Source organism: Bombyx mori, chromosome 4, assembly GCF_030269925.1.
Source record: "Bombyx mori chromosome 4, ASM3026992v2".
Lineage (NCBI taxonomy): Eukaryota > Metazoa > Arthropoda > Insecta > Lepidoptera > Bombycidae > Bombyx > Bombyx mori.
The window spans coordinates 8,505,727-8,526,418 of record NC_085110.1 but is presented as its reverse complement, the minus strand read 5'-3'; the positions used below and the strand labels follow the sequence as shown (position 1 = coordinate 8,526,418).

The window sequence follows — 20,692 nt, the reverse complement described above, 5'->3', positions numbered from 1 at the left end:
GCTCAATTGAAACAAAAAAAAAGAAAAAGATTAATATGGTTAAAGAAATATTTATTGCTGCGCGGAAAGTTAGCAAATATGAAGATTATGAGTGATATAATTATAACCAGCAGACTTCAGAAATTATGGAATGGATTCGAGATCGTTTGACCTAATATTAAACCAACACCGTTTATTCGAAAGCAGGATACTGTCCTACGATAGTCTACTATATATCTATTATATAACTATTACATATCTAATCCTACGATAGTATAAGTCCAAAAGAAAGATTGGTTGTAACATTAAGATTTCTTGCAACAGGAAATTCGTATTAAGATTTAAAATTTAGTTCTTCAATATCCCAACCCCTGATGACAAAAATTGTGCCTGAAACATGTCGGGCTATTTATAAATCTCTGGCACATTAAATAAAGGTGACAGAAATAAATACTTTTTATTCGGAAGTAAAAAACAAAGTAAAACGTCCTTACGCACGGAGAGCTATGGGACGACTGAAAATTTCAGTTAAAATTAAGTGAAATCATTAAGTAACTAAATGCGATTACACCTTCCTAAATGTGTTTCTAATTAGGCTTCTAAATGATTCAGTCAATCAGAAACCATCCTTGCTACTGAATTCAGTAGACTAACTTACTTAATGCTATTACACTTGACTGACTTCAGTCGTCTGAATTCAGCCAAGTGTAATAAGCCTATAAATATACTAACTCTATGGTCCCACGTAATACTACATACGAAGTCGTCCTACAACTTTCTATACCAGCACCAACATAATAATGCAGTCTTGAGTAGTCTGTGCAGGCTGATTGTGGTCGGCAGGGACGAAAATAAAAGGAAATCAATTAAAAATAATCACGAATTTGTTTCTTTTGTAAGTGCTTTTTTTTAATCTTTAAGCTGGTTTTATAGATAAATTTTACCTCAATTAATTTAAATCCGTTACTTAAAATTGGGCATATTACTTAATAAACATCATTCATTTAAATCCTACTCGTCGTCTAAGTTCAATAAAAGTTTAAATATATATCTGACTTTTTGGGTCTGATACCGATTCTATTGTTGAACGTTCAAAGTTCATTGTTTCGAGATTCATGTTTAAGAAATGTGTTTAATACGGGTAAGATCATATCGCTATTAATTACGATTTCCTCAAACTTATTGTATTGTATTGAAAATTAATAGCAATGAAGTAAGTACATTACAAGTAAATTATTTTTTATTACTGTATTGTATAAATAACAGCAAAGCAAACAGAGTGGTAATTAAGAATGCTTTATTTTACACTAAAGTAGCACAATATTAGAAAAAAATTAAGAATATTTGGCCATGTATTGCTCTTTGAGGCAAGAGCCCTAATACACAATATATACCCAGACAATACTACACCCAGGTATATAGCTATGTACAATCCGAGACAGATGTTAATCAAATCGAGAATCATGTTATAGATACTCTTACAATAGACCCAGTGGTTAATTTCCTTAATTTCATTTGTTTTTTGAATACATTTAGCAAAGAGACTAGAGATAGTTACAATAAATTGTTTATTATTAACAGGTTACGGACCGAGATTTATTATCGATTTTTGCCAAAATTAATTAATTGCATAAGGATAAAGAATTACTCAAATAAGCTATACCTACTTTTAATTTTTTGATTATGCAATTATATCGTCGAATAAAAAGGTTTTTTTGTTGGAGGTCCATTCCGATCCTCAGAAATGGCGGGAAAACGAAAGCGTGTAGTCCCTTCCCTGTGCTATTTCGCACTAGATGCTTGACGGACGAAATATAGCTATATATGAAAATATAAATGTAGATGTCTATGGGCTCCAGTAACCACTTAACACCAGGTGGGCTGTAAGCTCGTCCACTCATCTAAGCAACAAAAAAAAAAAAAATAGCTGCGACTAGAAGGCAACTAATACATAAACTGGGTAGAAAAGAGGACCTTCCCATAAACCGAGGAAATACTGTAAAGGTTGTTACCAAAAAAAAACAAAATAAAATAATATCTAAAAACAATGTGAAAAAGTGGTAACTTATTGCCTTACATGTGAAGGGCAACCTCATTTTTGTCTGGACGTTTCAACGAACATGACTAAATGTTTATGACTCTCAGCTAAATTTTGATCTTTTTTTTTTACGATAAAGTAATTGTTTTTACTAATATGGTATATGATTATATGGATCTCATTTAAGTTGTGATACTTTTTTATGTTATATAACGAATTATTTCTAATAAAGTTTGATTTAAAACTAACTTGACTGTCATTTTTATTGTAATTACTTTCAAAGTTTAATAAATACATATTTCTTTTAGAATTTTCAAGCCTCCTTTCAATATGTTATAGCTACTAGCCTAGATGACCCATGGTGGTCCGCGTTTCTTACATATTCAATAAAAAACTTGCAGTCAGGGGTATTCTAGCTAGGTGAGTTGCGGTGGTCCCAAGGGACTGCAAATTTTGTTTTGGCAAAGTAATAGTATATCCACCCACAGGGACCGCTCTGATCCTTAACCTGTCAAAAATTACTACCACATCACAAAAGAATTTACATCTACTCTGTAGAATTTAAAACATTGTTTTGCAGCATTTTCAACTTAAATCAGGATTCGAGAGAGTTCGCGAGTCTGCCTGTCTGTCCTGCGCGGGGGTGGCTTTCGTCATCGGCAGGATTCGAAGGCTGGGTCTGGAGGTGGCACTCGATCACCTCAGGGGGCCCGCCTCGTAATCGGAGGCGTTCGCGTCGAGATCGAGGCGACCGGATTGCGGTACCTCGGTCCCGTACTGGACGGTCATTTGAGCTTCCGCGCTCACTTTGAAAGATTAGGTCCCCGACTGATGGTGGCCGCCGGCTCGTTGAGTCTGCTGTTGCCGAACGACGGGGGACCCGACGTGGTGGTGCGCCGCCTCTACACTTGGGTGGTGCGGTCGATGAAACTGTACAGGGCTCCCGTGTGGTGCCACGCCCTAACCCTCAACAACGTTGCGGCTTTGCGACGTCCGCAGCGCGCGATTGCAGTCAGGGCGGTTTGTTGCTGCGGATTACGCGTGACGATGCGTTCTCCGCTCCAGGGGGGAGCCGCGTCCCGGTGCGGCGGAAGTTCGGGCGTGGAAGCTCCAATCTCGGCGTGCTGTACTCGAAGCGTGGTCTAGCCGACTGTGGGCGACGGACCGTCGAGACGATCCGCCCGGTTCTCTCAGACTGGGTGAGTCATGACCGAGGACGTCTTACCTTCCGGACTGAGCACACGCTCACGTACTGCCTCGATTTCAAGGAGCAGCGCCGCGTCCTCGTTGCAAAAATAGGACCGGACTTGTCGCTTCTGACCGTCGTGGCTACGATGCTCGGCAGCGATGAGTCCTGACAGGCGATGCTCGACTACTGCGAGTCCACCATCTCGCAGAAGGAGGTGGCGGAACGGGACAGGGGAGAGCTCTTCTTCCCTCTCGGTGCCGTGTCGCCGCCGCCGAGCCGGTTGTCTGAGGAGGGCGTTTGTCCAACTCCGGCCCCTATGAGGAGGCAGTATCCTCCCGGTGATGGTCACGGGGCGACCTAAAAGGGTTGAGGCTGCGCCGCACGGTACCGTCACTCTAGCACGCTAGCAGCAGGAGGACGGGACGACGCGTCGGCCGATGCGGACTGTGATGCGGTCCGCATTATCGTCGTCGCTGTCGTCGCCGTACATACTGTGGAAGAGCAACCCGATCAGCGGTGTATCGCGTTCCGACCTGGCAGGCTGGTTCTGGCCCAGCGGGATATCCCGGAACACCAGCGACATTACCCGGGCGGCCTGGTAGGGCCGCCGTACCGCGGAAACCGGCGTCGTTGGTCATCAACTATGGCCTCAACCCGTCGGTCGGACGTCCTCGGGGTGGCACCGCGTTTCTGGTTGTAGTGTTGACTGCAGGACGGAGATCAGACGTCAGGTGTAAGAGTGCAGGGGAGTCGTTTAGTGCGGTAGGGCCCTAAAATTCTTTAGGCCAGCGGTCTGCTCCCAATACCTTGCGGATCGTCAAGTCCCACATACCCCGCGTGCCCATTAGGCACGGGTACCTCGTAGGAGGACCGGACTCCGGCCCGAAAAAAAAAGAGGAAAAATAACCAACCTATTTTTCCTCTTTTTTTTTAACGTTAGACCTCACACCTCTTTAGCCACTCAGCAAAAATCAAGAGAGCTTGGCTGGGAGGAGTTAATGCATCCGCCGTATAGTCCTGACCTTGGACTTTCATATTTCCACCAGTTTCGGTCTCTTCAGAATCTATAAGAATTCATCTTCGGTCTATAAGAATTCATTAGTTGACAGTCATTAGAGGGTACGTCATGATGGATTGGGGCATAGTATTTGAGGCATTGGCATGCAGCTCGCCCCATAAATGGCCTTATATGCATACCAAATGAAGTTGATATCATTATTTTAAAACTATAAATCTGAGCAAATTGTTGAATTATATTAATTGCTGAGTAAATTTTTTATGTTAAATAAAAAAGGTTATGTTAATTGAACGTGTTATTTGCAGATAATTCCAATGTTGCGTAGAATAAATATAATGGTAAGTGTTGACAATTATACAAGCACCCCAATATAACTATATATTATTATGTGTTTTTAGCTTTATAGTTTTTATAACTATGTTATTATAATGTAATATAATTATTATTAAAAATAGCTTAATATGGTTCATACTTTTTAAGGTAACAGTGAAATAACTATATGTCAAAATTAGAAGGGAGATAAAACAACAAATTTAGTGATAATTTGTATAGTACAGGATCCCTGGTACATTTTACATCATTTATTACTAACAAGCTGATTTTTCGTGAGTAGCTTCCTTTTGACTAGACGCCCAACTTTTTTCCTTACAGTAACGTTGGTAAAAGGTAGCTTACTAGGGGTATCAAGGAGAAAATATGTTGATTTCACGAATTTAAAAAAATTATTACTAACCGAATTTTTCATTGTTAATTATCGAGATCATTATCTAAATAACGTGAAAAAACATTTGTCCTACAAAATATAAGGTTTTGTTAGGGAGTCCCCCCTCTCCAACATGTATCACAAACAAGGTCATGAAAAATAATTACTAACCAGCTGATTTTTTATTTATTGGTTAGCTAACATTTGCATAGTTTACCACCCACATTGTCCTACAAATTGCGTGGTATATCTTGGTCCTACGCTCAAAACTTGTCAATACCGCAGGACTTTTTTTTTATTAGTAACTGTAGGACAAAGGTATCACGTGATAGGTTGATATATTTTTCGTCCATATAAAAAAATGTCCTACAAAAAAAAAGGTATCCTTTATTAGTCCTACAAGATTTGTAATTTTTTAGTATACAAAATGTAGTCAAAATGTAGTGAGTCCGCACGGGTAGGTACCACCGCCCCGCCTATTTCTGCCGTGAAGCAGTAATGCGTTTCGGTTTGAAGGGTGGGGCAGCCGCTGTAACTATACTGAGACCTTAGAACTTATATCTCAAGGTGGGTGGCGCATTTGCGTTGTAGATGTCTATGGGCTCCAGTAACCACTTAATATCAGGTGGGCTGTGAGCTCGTTCACCCATAAAAGAAATAAAAAAAATTAAAAAAAAACGTACCACGCAATTTGTAGGACAATGTGGGGGTGGTAAAGTATGCAAATGTTAGCAAGCCAATAAAAAAAAAACAGCTAGTTAGTAATTATTTTTCATGACCTTATTTATGATACATGTTGGAGAGGGGGGACTCCCTAACAAAACCTTATATTTTGTAGGACAAATATTTTTTCACGTTATTTAGATAATTATCTCGATTATTAACAAATAAAAATTCGGTTAGTAATAAAAAAAAAATCGTGAAATCAACATATTTCATCCCTATCATCTTAGTTATAAACCACAATCTAAAATTTTCGTACAAGAATTAGTTGGGCGTCTCATTGAAACGAAGCTATTCTCGAACATTCAGCTTGATAGTAATTATTTTTACATTAAGTATTAGTTCTACAACTTTTGAGCGAAGGACCAAGATGACATACCACGCAATTTGTAGGACAATGTGGGTGGTAAACTATGCAAATGTTACCTAACCAATACAAAAAAATCAGCTGGTTAGTAATTATTTTTCATGACCTTGTTTGTGATACATGTTGGAGAGGGGGGACTCCCTAACAAAACCTTATATTTTGTAGGACAAATGTTTTTTCACGTTATTTAGATAATGATCTCGATAATTAACAATGAAAAATTCGGTTAGTAATAATTTTTTAAAATTCGTGAAATCAACATATTTTATCCTTGATACCTCTAGTAAGCTACCATTTACCAACGTTACTGTAAGAAAAAAAGTTGGGCGTCTAGTCAAAAGGAAGCTACTCACGAAAAATCAGCTTGTTAGTAATAAATGATGAAAAGTGTACCTGGGATCCTGTACTAGTATTAATAAATTAAACATTAAGTTTAATGTTGATTTACATTAATAATAAGAAACAAAGGTTGATAGTGTGTTATTTTATTTAATTTTTTTATGAATCTTCTAATTTAATTTGTAAAATTTCAGAATGCCTACAAAGGATATTTATTAGAACCTTATACCTGTTGCCATCAAATAACAAGCAACTATGTTTCTGCCAAATATTCTACAAACGTCCAAAATTTACCCCGTCTACCTGTGCCAAAGCTAGAGACTACATTAAATAAATATTTGAAAACAGTTAGGCCTCACTTAAACGATCAAGAATATGAAATAACTAAATCACTTGTCAAAGACTTTATCTCAGAAGGGAGTACTGGACAAAAATTACAGGTAAATAGATCAATGGAATAAAAAACAAAAATGCAATGAAATATCAAAATTAACACTAAGAAAAATATCAAATCTAATGTAAAAATCTATATTTACGACAAATTCTCATTCTCTATTGAATTACATATTATATGTCTTTAAACAGTAACCTAGTGGTCGTAGATATAATTAGAAACACCACCAAAGGTATTTGAGATATGTAAGATATTTCATCGCAATCGTTTTTATTTTGATATTAAACAATAAATAGGACAATATATTCAACGATTTATCATTTATTAGAAAAACAATATAAATCCCACTATACAAGTTCAATTTCAATATTACATTACCGACAAATATTTAAACAGTTCTAAGTTATGAACAATAATGGTCCACTAATTATTATCAGAAACAGCAACAAAAATGTATAAAAACAATATTTTTTTAAGTATTAGTAATTAGTATTGTTATTTACGAAATAGCTACTATCCACAGTCTACCAATAGTTATAATTAATATTTAGTGGTGTATCCCTTATTTTCAATAACAGCACTGCAACGACGTGGCATTGATTCAATCAATTTCATTCATTTTTATAGGGGGATTGAATTTCATGCTTCAACAAATGCTTGATATAGTTCGTTTTGACTGGTGTTATGTTTGTTTGAGACTTTCTTTTTAACAATATACCAGAGATTTTTTTTCGGGTTTAAATCCGGACTATTTGCTGGCCAGTCTAAAACGGATATAGGTACGCTGTTCGCTAAGGAAACATTTGACACTATTAGCCGTGTGCTTAGGGTCATTGTCGTGCTGAAAGATCTAGGATCCAGGTTACATGCAAATGATCGTCCGAGTAGGGAATCATTGTGTGCTCTAAGATATGTTGTTGTGCTGCTCTAAGATACCTTCAATCTTCCGAACGGGTTCAACTCCACATCCGGAAAAAACCTTTAACATAGCGCTTTCCATCGGAATTTACCATATTAGGCAGCGGTTTGGCTCTGCCCCTGGCATTGCTGAAGTCCATGGGCGACGGTAACCACTCGCCATCAGGTGGGCCGTATGCTCGTCTGGCTACAAGGGCAATAAAAAAAATATATCTTTGATTCATCTGAAAATAACACTTTTTTCCGTTCTTGTACCGTCCAATTAACATATTTTTTTAGAATAATAATCGCTTCTCTCGGTGTTGCTTGATAAGAAGCGGTACCTTTCGAGAGACTCTTCCAAACAATTTAGCTTCCACTAATCTTCGGCGTATCAGTCTTGATGACATGTTTCTTGGGTCATCAGGCGAAAAAATTTCATTTTTAATCTGGTTGGAGCCTTTAAATGGGTATTTTTTAGCAATAAGAACAATTAGCGTATCTTCTCTTGGAGAGGTTTTTCTTGGCCGAGCCTTTCTTGGAACATTTTCGACAGTTCCATTTGTTATAAAATGATCAGTTGCATTAAAACTTTCTTAACATATCATTTTAAGTGCTCAGCTATTCTTCTATACGCCCACTTATGATCTATATATAAATTAACAATTATTTGCTTATTTGACGCGTCACAACTTTTGATTTTGCCCATTTTGAACAAAATAAAATTCAGATTAAATTTTGAATTGCCGCCAAAATAATAGAAAAGGCTAAGAAAGAAATTTTATTCTCCAATTTAAAAAAAAGAACGAGCTATGGATGCTTTTTTTAAATGTTTGTAATTAGGCGTTCAAGCGGCCAGTAACAGAAAATAAACTCCTACATGTGTAAGACTCATTTTGTACTTAAAATTAAGATATGTTTTATATTTTATGCATTTAATGAGTTTTTTGTTAGAGTGGCTATATTATTGCATGATTATTAATTATTAAACGTGTATATTTTTTACGAAAATTTGTACGTAGAAGTTATACCTACTTTCTTTATTCATAAGAAGTGTTTCTAATTATATGATCACCGTATATTTCATGGCATTTAATTTTAAAAAACATGTTCAACTATGTATTAACCACATAATTTTATTTATAGAGTTTATTGGAAAATAGAGCAGAACATCATTCAAACTGGCTTGAACAATGGTGGCTGAATACTGCTTACTTAGAATACCGAGACCCTGTTGTTATTTTTTCAAGTCCTGGTCTAGTCTTTCCATTCAGACAGTTCAATACAAGAAAGGAACAGTTATTGTATGCAGCTAAAACATTGTTGGCAGCTGCTGATTACAAAGCACTGATTGATGGGTAAGTTTTTGCCAAAAGAGAATATCAAAACTTAACAATCAAGACTTGCATTTTAAAGTCGTCGTGGTCTAAAGAATACAGGCGTCAGGTGTAATTGTATCGAATAATGCGACTATGCTGGTGTTAAAATCCCGCAGATATAATTTTTTTTAATGAAATAGTTCAGTTGCCTCACGTTCACGAATGACATACACGGTGAAGAATTTTGAAGTCCTCGTGGCCTAAAGGATAAGACGCCCGGTGCAATCGTATCAAGCGATGTTCACGATTGACTTCCACGGTGAAGGAATAACATCGTATAGTAAAAATCAAACCGGCAAAATTATAATTTGCGTAATTAGTGGTGGTAGGACGTCTTGAGCCGCACGGGTAGGTACCACCAGCCTGCCTATTTCTACCATGAAGCAATAATGCGTTTCGGTTTGAAGGATAGGGCAGCCGTTGTACTGTTAAAACTGAGACATAGAACTTATGTCTCGAGGTAGGTGGCGGCATTTACGTCGTAGAGACTTATGGGCTCCGATAACCACTTAACACCAGGTGGGCCGTGAGCTCGCCCAACCACCTAAGCAATAAAAAAAGGATGACTAATAAAATATTTCTATGAAGATGAGAGTTTGCAGCTGAAGTAAACAACGCGTTCAAGTATATGCTCCTCGCTTGGGCTTTTTGTGCTTTAAAGTTAGTTTTATGAAAAAAATCTGAAAAGCAAGAACTATTTTTTTCTAGGTCTCAGATTATTAATACCTTTTAAAATAATCTAACGCGTTCGAGTTCATTCGCAGTTAAATTACCACATGCCGATTTTTTCCCATTTTCAAAAATTCACTACGAGCTTGCGTCACTTCCGAATACTCAGTCTTTTGAATAAACACATTTCACATAAAAGCAAAGTATCAATTCGTCGTCTTTAAAAGTGAACGTATTTAGAAACAGGTTCTTTTTATCTTTTAGTGATAAAATACCAGTAGAAATGATGGGAAAAAATCCTCTAGACATGTCTCAATATAAGAAAATTTTCGGAACATGCAGAATACCTTGGGAAAAACGTGATAAATTGTCATATAATAATAGCAAGCATGTCACTGTCATCCATAATAATCATGTAAGTTATTACTTAATTGTAAAAATTTGTGAGTTATGTTTTATTAAGGGCAAGGCGTGTGTGTTGTCATTAAAAACAGGAATATAAACCATAGTTTGTAAACAAAGGAAATCAATATAATACGAGGGTTGAAAAGCTGTTCGGTTTAAGCAACCAAGATCTTTAACCGGGTAGCCTAAACCAAATAGCATTTCACCCCTCGAACAGAAGATTCAGTCACCCAAGACACCGTTGCGGCAAAATTGCGTTTTTGTTAATTGGTTCTATGTGGACAGATAAGCTTACAGCCGGTCGTTAAGTCGTCTATAGAGTACACCTGAGACACCGCAATATGAATGCTGCCATCCACTTTGACCCATAAGGCCCATGACCTAAAATTTATTTTCATCATTTTATGTAAATATTAGGATAAAATGATTGTGGCATAGAAAGCTCTTAGATTTATTATGCGCAACTACATATACTAATCGGTAGAAAGTGCAGCATTATTAAAATAGTTTGGGGACACCGACTACAATATACTGAAGCGATATGCTCTTCTCCGTTTATATTCGTTTTGGGGTTAATTTATTAACTCAACTTATAGTAATAGACATGCGCGTTACAAGATAATATTTTCTTTATAAAATTGAATTAAGTCTGTAAACAACTATATTGACTGACAAGATTTACTCAATCAAAGTTTGTGTTTGTGTGCTGCGTAGCACTGAGATACTCATCAATCGGGTCTCCTTCTATTTAATTTAAATAAATTTCAGAAACAAAATTGTTGAGTCGCTTAAAGTTAAAATCCTGTTTGACTAGTTTTACATTGTTTTATTTTTGGTATGCTTTGCCATGTGACTGTACCGAATGCAAGGTGATATTTCTACGCCGGAGTATCGATTAAATAACTACATATAAGATTGGTGACTGATAAAAGATTGCGCTAAGTTGAATATCTTAAGTTATTTTTTAAGTAACCAGTTAATAATAATTGGTGTAAACGTAGGATAGAAATAGGATATAGTTCAACAAATCTTTAAGTGCGGTAATTCTGGTTACCTACCACGACTTTCATATGATTCGAGTCCCTATTAAGTAGAGTTAAGTAAATGATATTTTACATTTTTTATATTTGCTTATTGACCTAACTCTGTAGTGAGATACGCCGAAGCATTTTATTCGTTGATAATGACGGCTCCGTTAAAGTTTCTACGACAACACTCAGATGCTTCTTTTAAATAACGCCGTCGTATTTCTTATATATTTGAATGGCGATTCTTCCTATTCGTACACTCTTGACAGAGTGGTCGTGGTCATGCATCAGTCGGATACGACCTGCTCATGACTCTCGTGGGAAATTAGTGCAGTGGTTTCCCGTTGCCTTCTGCACCAGCATTTTAGGGGGTATTTGATCCCCAAGGTTTCTGACGCCTCTTCCGTACAGGTTGTCCTGACGGGTGTGTATGGTTATACCGCCATTGCTCGGTCGCCATTGCCCCGTTCGTTCTCTAGCAGGGAGCACCACGGCAACCTGTTGGTCGCCGCCGCCATCCGGCGCGTGCAGGTGGGGTTGACAATAGGGCCGGTGAAGGTAGCATTCCGATCTCCCCTTACTCCCCCTTACTTTGAATGGCGATTCAAATACGTCCAATTTAAAACAATAACAATTGACAACCGCTAATCTAATGATAACCTCAAATCCGCAATATTGTGACATTGGTCATCAGTATTGGTCGAATCCAGCTCGGATGGGCAGCGTTTGGAAAGCTACGTAAAATCTTCTCATTATAAATACCACAGTCTCTCAAGATGAATGTTTTTGACCAGTGTGTGTTGCCAGTGATGACATATGGCACTGAGACGTGGTCGCTCACAATGGGCCTTATGAGAAGGCTCAAGGTCACCCAAAGAGCAATGGAGGGGGCTATTCTCGGAGTTTCCCTGCGAAATCAAATCAGAAATGAGGAGATTCGCAGGAAAACCATGGTTACCGACATAGCCCAAAGGATTGCGACATTGAAGTGGCAGTGGGCAGGACAAATTGCTCGCACAACAGATGGCCATTGGGGCCAGAAAGTTCTTGAGTGGCGACCGCGTACTGGAAGACGTAGCGTCGGTAGGCCTCCCACAAGATGGGCCGACGATCTATTGAGGTTCGCGGGGATCCGCTGGATGCAGACAGCGCAGGACCGTCTTTGTGGCGAGGCTTAGGGAGGCCTATGTCCAGCAGTGGACGTCCATGGGTTGAGAAAAAAAAAGGGATTAATACGATCGACAAACTTCGTGTCATGTCATCGTCGTTGTGATTGCGAAACAAATTGCGTACCAAACGAAATAATTGCGCACACAAAAAAAAAAATATTTTCAGTAAACATACAATACCAAATAAAGTTGATATATTATTTAGAACAAATTAGAAATATAATATTAATTTCTACATACATTTTATAAAAAAGCGGAGATCGTTTATGTAATTGACTGTACTTTTTGTCTCGCACCCAAAACTATTATTGTATTCATACAGGCTTATCGCATTTAGAGCGCCACGCGTACATTTACGTCGAATTATCTGTAAGAGTATGTACTTTTAATCAAAAGATACGGATTTGCGAGCATGACCCCCTAGAGCTACTGTTGCTACTTCCCATCGTGCGCCTGTTGTAGGTGCGCAGAAGTTTTCACATTAAAAGAGTTTATGTTACAACAAATTTATCATATAAATACAATGTCTCAGTGGATCTGCACTAAGCGCAGCTTTCGTCGCAATGGTTGTCTTGTTTGCTCTTAGCATTTCTTTTTAGAAAATACTGTATAAATAATAACATGAAATTATAAGAGAACAATGTTAATACAAAATATAATTGTTTTTATTAAGAAAGTGCTATTTTTATTGAACATCTATTTTTATTTCTCAGATATTCCATGTAGATGTTTGGGGTGAAGATGATATATTATTAAGTGAAGATCAACTTGTGCAAAGCTTAGAAAAAGTAATGGAGCTGTCCTCAACGCCGACGGAGGATGGTATTGGTATTCTCACATCCGAACATCGAGATACATGGGCTAAAGCGTATCAGATTCTAATAAAAGGTGACGCCAAATTAAAGGCTCTCATGATTCTCAAAGCCTTCATATTTATTTAAATCTTACCTAATAGAATAATTTTGCATATTATCTACTTTAGATAGAAGTTTACCAACTTCTTTTTATAATGAAAATGAGGCTCAAAACGAACAGTTTTTTAATAAATATAAATTTGATTGTGTTAAATGTCAATTGATTACAGTACAAAGTTCATCTTACAGTATCTTTGAAATTCCTTTGAAATAGTCTAGAAGCTGTCATTGCCTAAAAGGTAAGGCGGACATCGTCGAGAAATGTAAACAAGCTAGAATTGTGATTCCGCTGGTAGATATCAATTTTTTTAAGGAAATGCAGACCTAACACTTATCCAAAAACGACTACACAATTAGGGAGTAACATCGTATAATGAAAATCGAGGAGTAATTACTAGCACTACTAGTTAGGGCGTAATCTGAGAGCGTTAGTCGATATAGGCGGTGGGCATCCACGTTATGATATCTAAGATCTTCGGTGAACACTAACACCAGGTGGGACGAGATCTAAAAAAAAAATATGTAATTTTGTTCTTTTTTTTTATTTCTTAGATGGGTGGACGAGCTCACAGCCCACCTGGTGTTTTACGTGGTTACCGGAGCCCATAGACATCTACAGCGTAAATGCCGCCACCCACCTTGAAATATGAGTTCTAAGGTCTAAAGTATAGTTACAGTTATATGTTATCACAGTGTATATATGTGATACTCTATTTATCTATTTAATCTTTATTGTTTAAAATGGTCTCTGTATAGTTACAATGGCTGCCCCACCCTTCAAACCGAAACGCATTACTGCTTCACGGTAGAAATAGGCAGTATGGTGGTACCTACCCGTGCGGACTCACAAGACGTCCTTCCAAATTAATTAAAGTAATTACGTAAATTATAATTTTGCGGGTTTAATTTTTTATTAGGTACACGATGTTATTCCTTCCGCGGAAGTCAATCTTGAACATATGTTAAGTACGTATTTCATTAGAAAAAATGTTACTTGCCAGCGGAATTCGACCACCAGTGCGTCGCAAGATACGAATGCACCGAACGTCTTATCCTTTAGGCTACGACGACTTCAATAGCGTTATTCCGAGAAAAAATTTCAGATAAAACGAACGAGGATTCACTTATCGATATTGAGAAGAGTTTGGCAGTACTGTGTCTAGATGCTCCTGTAGGATTGTGGAAGTGCGCCGATCCAAATGCCCGTAGAAATCTAGCAGGTGCTCAGACAATCCATGGCGGTGGCTCCAAAGCTAATGGCGGGAATAGATGGTTTGACAAAACAGTACAGGTGCGTTTTGTTGTTATCTATAATTCATAGATTATTTTTTTATGTAATACAAGTTCACAATAAATATGTAGAGATAACTAAAATTGAATTTAACTCTAATAATGTTTAACGTTTTGAAATGATGAAAGAAAAACTTATCATGACAAGATAAGATTATTTTTAAGTACTCCAGTGAACTATTTGTCGAAGTTACGTCAATGAATGTAATAAACCTGGTATCATAACAATGGATTTAAAATCTTAGTGCGATGATCATTTATTGAAATTCAAACATGTTTTATTATTATCAAACCAAATTTTATTATTTTATGTATTACAAGCTGACCCGGCAGAGTTCGTAGTGCCTCAATCGATATTATAAAAGACCTAAACTTTTGTATAAAATAAACTTAAAACAAACAAAAGGAATCCGTCCGACGGGGGATACATCAAAGGGAAAGCAAATTTAATTCCGAAGTTTTCTATATTTATCTTTTAAGCCTTCTCTGGACTACCACAAATAATTCAAGACCAAAATCAGCCAAATCGGTCCAGCCGTTCTCGAGTTTTAGCGAGAGTAACGAACAGCAATTCATTTTTATATACATATATAGATTGACATTATGAGTGTGTCCGTGTGGGTACCATAATTACTTTTTAACTTTTTAGTTCATTGTTGGTGCCGATGGAGTGACGGGACTAACCTACGAGCATTCCCCGGCGGAAGGTCAACCAATCGCGGTCATGACCGATTACATCGTCAACTACATGTAATTACTGCAACTTATTAAAAATTACTAAATATATACTGTCCACTACGGTGTAGGTAATGGGATTCGGCGCTTACTTCAACTTTCACTAGTTAATGAAAGGAAGTAACAATATATTATGAAACATTTATCGCACCTTTTCTTAATTTTATAGTATATTTATAAACTTTTAAAAACACTTAAAAAAATCATTACAGAGATCAAGGTAAAGGTAACAAGAAACCATCAGCTAAGCCCAGTGAACCGAAACATTTGAGATTTAACGTGAAGCCTGAAGTAAAAGAAATGATTAAAGCTTCACAAACACATCTCGACAGGTTTGACATTATTGTAAAAAATCTTCCTCAGTCTTCATACCAATTTCGGATACTCCTACCAATATTTTTTTTTTTCAGATTAGTAGCTAATCTCGAGTTGAACTGTTTCCAATATGACAAATACGGTAAAAATTTCATAAAATCTCAAAAGCTCAGTCCGGACAGTTATTTGCAAATGGCGATGCAACTGGCTTTCTACAGGTTAGTATTTATTGCATAACTTACTTTTAGGATCAGAGTAATAATCGATTTGTTCTTGTAAAATAATAGCTTAATGCATATTATGTGGGTGAACGAGTTCGCATTAGATACATATCACCGGGCGTTAAGTGTTTACCGTCACTCACGAACCTTGGCGAGGTCGTGAATATAGCCATTATAATAGCCGTGGTGCGGGATCATCTCAAACATTTGAGTACTCTTCATAGAACTTACGACACAAAACACAGGACCAAGTCTCCCTTCGCCGAACTATCCGCAATACGAACACCCCTGCGTGTGGAATCAAACGGAATTAGTTGGTACTAATTCCGTTTGATTCCACACGGAATTAGTACACCTTATCCCACTATGTGGGGTCGACACGGATAATTTTTCTTTTCCATTCTCTTTCTTTTTTATCAGTCGTCATCTCAACAATCACTCCTCTCTCTCTCATATCGTCATTCACACACTCCATCCATGTCTTTTTCGGTCGACCTCTTCCCCCTCTACCTTGCACTACCATTTCCATACTTCTCCTATAGTAGAATTATTTTGTCCGGGCAGTTTGGGTCATAAAACATAGCCCGGCTAGGGCGGTGAGCATGTTGCGCAGGCGCAACGCCATTATCGATAAAAACAAATGAGTCATCGAAGGCAGGTACACGGCGGCGGGGTGGTATACGAAGGGTGGTGAGACATTGTTATGTTATGAGTAATTTGTACTTACCTGCAAATTGTAGTACATTATGTGGAAGAGAAATGTGTTTTTATGCATATTTGCAGGTGTGGTTATCAACAATGTGTTGAAATATTTCACTGAAATAAGAATAGATCCCGAAAAGTTACAAAAGTTTTAATTTCTGCCGTTCTCGTTAGCTTGCTGCGGCGATATGTGGTGCAAGCGTTCGATTAGTGATTTTTTCTTTCATTTTTATCACTAACCCACAAAATGACAAATCTAAATACACTATCATTAACGCTTATCGACAACAATAATGCGCATCACTATGTCCGTCCATAAAGCTCGTGAGTGGAAGAGAGAGCGAAATACTCGCTTCACCGCTCCGATTTTTTATGACCCAAACTGCACGGACAAAATAATTCTACTATAGTCACATGCATCTTCTCTTTACGCATCACATTTCCATACCACGCTAACTGTCCGCTCTTTAATTTGTTAATTACCGGGGCTACTTTCACATCCAAAAAAAGCATTATGAAGTAATAATGCTGAAGTCAGTACAACAAAGTAATGTCAAGTGAAGACTAAATTAAATTTTATTTGCATTAGTCTCTAACCAGGTGTGAAAGTATGTTGGATAATAAATTTCTGTAAAATGGAACAGACGCGTATAAATGTAGATGCAAACGTGAAATATACTAATACTATGCATTACGGGAAAATGTTTTGATTAAAAAAAAAATTACACGCGTTAAATGTGAGGCCTTCGGAAATATTTTATCTCATTCTCTTGCGGGCTAAATGCTGTAGATGTTTGTCTCATTTTAATATAGCCTAATCGTTTCATCGAGTATCAAATCAAAATAGTGCTCAATAAATATTCTCGTCAATAATTTATGAATGTTTCCGTCGATAGACTACACAACACGCCCGGCGCGCACTACGAGTCAGCAGCAACAAGGATGTACGCGGGAGGGCGAACTGAAACCATAAGATCTTGTTCGATTGAATCTATAGAGTTTGCGAAAGCTATGCTGAATCCACAAATTGCACCGAAAGAGAAATTAACTAAACTACAAAACGCTATCAACGGACATAAAGATTACACTGTGCAGGTGAGGACTACGACACGAGCCGTTTGTGATCCCACATTGAATGCGCGCCGTGACAAAAATTACCACTTTCTGTATCGCCCTTTAACCTTTAGCAAAAAGTTCTTAGTGTTGATCGGGGCTGTTCAATATCAACAACAACTATCCAAAGGTGATCGTCGACCATGGGCCAGGTCTCAAAAACGTTATCAGTTCAAATTATCCTTTTCTGTCTTTAAAACGTTGCCGTCATCATGGTTCATCATGACTATAATAAACAGCATCGCGAGACGTGTGATAATGATATAACTCAGTATTATTATTGAAGATATTGTGATGATGATGGTCTATTAGGTTTTTATTTTTTTATTAATACCCCCACTGCACTCGTACCTAGTACTGCAACTATGCTGGAATTCAAATCCTATTGCAAGTATGTACTAATTTTTCGAACACAATACAATTGTATTTCACGGTGACGGAATACAATTACGTGATAAAAACGATTCAGTAATACTTACTGGTGGTGGTAATGGGTAGTATTTTCCACAAAGTTATCATAATAAAATTGAGATTTCGACCTTGTAGTTTGAGGTGTGTAGCGGCTTTTACATTATACGTCCATGGGTTCTCATAACCACTTAAATATAAAGCGGACCGTAAACTTGTCCGACCATCTACAGTATTCTACAGGAACATAATGAACAAATAATACAATCACAGTAATAATTTGGAATAAAAATGTGGTTTACAGGCTCTTCAAGGATTTGGTGTGGACAGACATCTACTTGGTTTGAAGCTTATCGCACTTGAAAATGGTATCGAACTACCCAAGCTGTATACAGACCCAGGTTATACTAGAAGTGCGCATATGAGAATTTCAACAAGCCAGGTAATTTATGGTTTTATTAAGTAGCCTACAAGAAAGACGTATGACTTAAGAAGGACTATTCATGAATTGTAGGGGAAAATAAACCGACTGGCACAGTCTACTAAGCTAATATAATATATCTTCTAATAATTAGTCCTAGTAGGTAAGAACCTACTAGGACTAATTATTATATACGATATATTATGTATCTACCGACAAAGACAAAACAATCAACATGCAGATGTTCTTATCGTCACTATAGGCATACGAGTAACGGTTGATAATAAGTTACCACTATCGCTCACAAACGTTAGCAATGCCAGGGAATAGTCAAGCACCTACATGCTTTTACATAGACAATGATTATGCTAAAAGTTATAGGTGTCATGATGCTGTATCGCCAGTATTATGACGAGGTAGTCAGCGGCTTGACTCTGTCCCTGGCATTGCTGAAGTCCATGGGCGACGGTAACCACTCACCATCAGGTGGGCCGTATGCTCGTCTGCCTACAAGGGCAATAAAAAAAAAGAGTCGAGATCGGACTTGGGAACGTCGGTCAATTGTTTTTAATTATATTACTAGACATAACTTGTATAGGTGGCGTGCAAGTGCGATGGGTTCATGTGTTACGGGCCCCTCGTGCCGGACGGCTACGCCACTTGCTATAACCCACGAGACAACGACGTCAACTTCGCAACCTCCGCATTCGTCGAAAATCCCGCTACCAGCTGTGACAAATACAGGCAAGCTTTGGAGCAGTCACTACAGGACATGCATGATTTACTTCTTAAAGTAACCAAATCTAAGCTCTAATATGATATGTATGAAATGTAAACAATCGGCTTATGAGATAAGAGTAGTTATTATTACAGTGTTAACTTTCCATTACGTCCATTATAAAAAAAAAGACTTATAACACAAATTAAGGATTTGATAGTAATGTGCATTCCTCCCGAATAATTTTTGAATCAGAATCACTTGACTACCGATATCGATATTCAGATCTAATGGCCCAACCATTTTATTTAATTTTACAAGTTTACCTAGAGATCTTGTAGCGGAGGCAGCTGAGCTTTGAAATGAATTCGTTTGAAATTTAACTGTAAGTAACCCATACATCGATATTTATAACACACACACTCCACATCGTTCTCTATAACAAAGTATGTACTACACCCAAATTAGACGTGGAAAGAGTTGGCGCTGTAAATTTGTATGGATTGTGTTGCTTTATATTTCGCTTTGTATTATATATTGATTGTATTTTACGTACTATTATACCATCGGTATTTTTACGAATAATCAAAGACTGAATTCATAGTATTTTGATTTTTTTAATTATTATACACAGTCAATTCTAGATGCTATTAACATCAATACGTCATGTTTGACGTAGACGACGTAGACTGTGGACCGACAGTAAGCAGTCCCCGTCGCTCCGGAATCAGCAACGCCAGAGGCACAACCAAGTCACCGCTTAAATAGATTCACATTATTTATCCCATCTAGTGAATCTTATATCGCGGTAGAACAATGTGTGGGCTAGCTTTACTTTGGTCGTCCAAGATTATTTCTACAGCATGGAAGATAGAACTAAGGAGCACCATCTTGTTTAGGGGACAAGTTGAAAAAGTGTATGAATATATTAATAGCGGTTTTAAGCAGAGTGAAATTTGCTGGGTTGTATGTCAGAAGGGCAATTATTTTACTGTCATGATTGTCCAATCATTTCAATAACTTTGGGTAAGAATATTGAAAAAATATTAGCACTATCTGAAAAGTAATTACTATGACATTAGGATTTCATAATAATTCTACATCACAAGTTGTATATTTTCAAAGAAAGGTTTATAAGACATAAAATGCTAAATAGTAAATTAAATTATCAATCACATTTGGGATGATTTCTAAAACTCAATTCTCAATGTTTTAATTCTTACTATTCATATGTTTTTCAAGTCAATTGTTTTAATGCTATTAAAATAATAATTTAACTGTACAAACATTTATTGAAACAAATAATTATTATCTAAAATAAATATGTGTTTAGTTTTTGTTTATTGTGATAAATACTCATAATTAAATATTTTATTTCGCTTAAAACGATAATACATTATTGCGGTGAGGGGCCAATTTTAATTAAAAACAAATGGGGAAAAATAAATGGATAACAATCATTCTTTTTTGTAAATGTCAATAACTATGTATAACGTGGTGCTAACAAAAAATTCATATTTACATTTGTTATACAATAAATTTTTTATCCAGTAATAAA

At 37.0% G+C, this 20,692-nt stretch overlaps 1 protein-coding gene and 1 long non-coding RNA gene across 2 annotated transcripts; both read left to right on the top strand.

The window, feature by feature from the left end:
• Positions 1–625: 625 nt before the first annotated feature.
• Positions 626–20,692, top strand: LOC101742645 (carnitine O-acetyltransferase). The gene is made up of 13 exons (XM_004929239.5): positions 626–874; positions 4,530–4,562; positions 6,551–6,796; positions 8,794–9,005; positions 9,960–10,110; positions 13,011–13,185; positions 14,315–14,502; positions 15,151–15,251; positions 15,449–15,568; positions 15,647–15,769; positions 17,371–17,569; positions 18,300–18,437; positions 19,015–20,692. Exons 1-13 carry the CDS (start codon positions 641–643, stop codon positions 19,228–19,230), a joined length of 2,136 nt encoding a protein of 711 aa, XP_004929296.2. The 5' UTR covers positions 626–640; the 3' UTR covers positions 19,231–20,692.
• Positions 884–2,265, top strand: LOC105842088 (uncharacterized). Its single transcript, XR_009972966.1, has 2 exons — positions 884–1,120; positions 1,561–2,265. It is a non-coding gene; the product is annotated as an uncharacterized LOC105842088 (long non-coding RNA).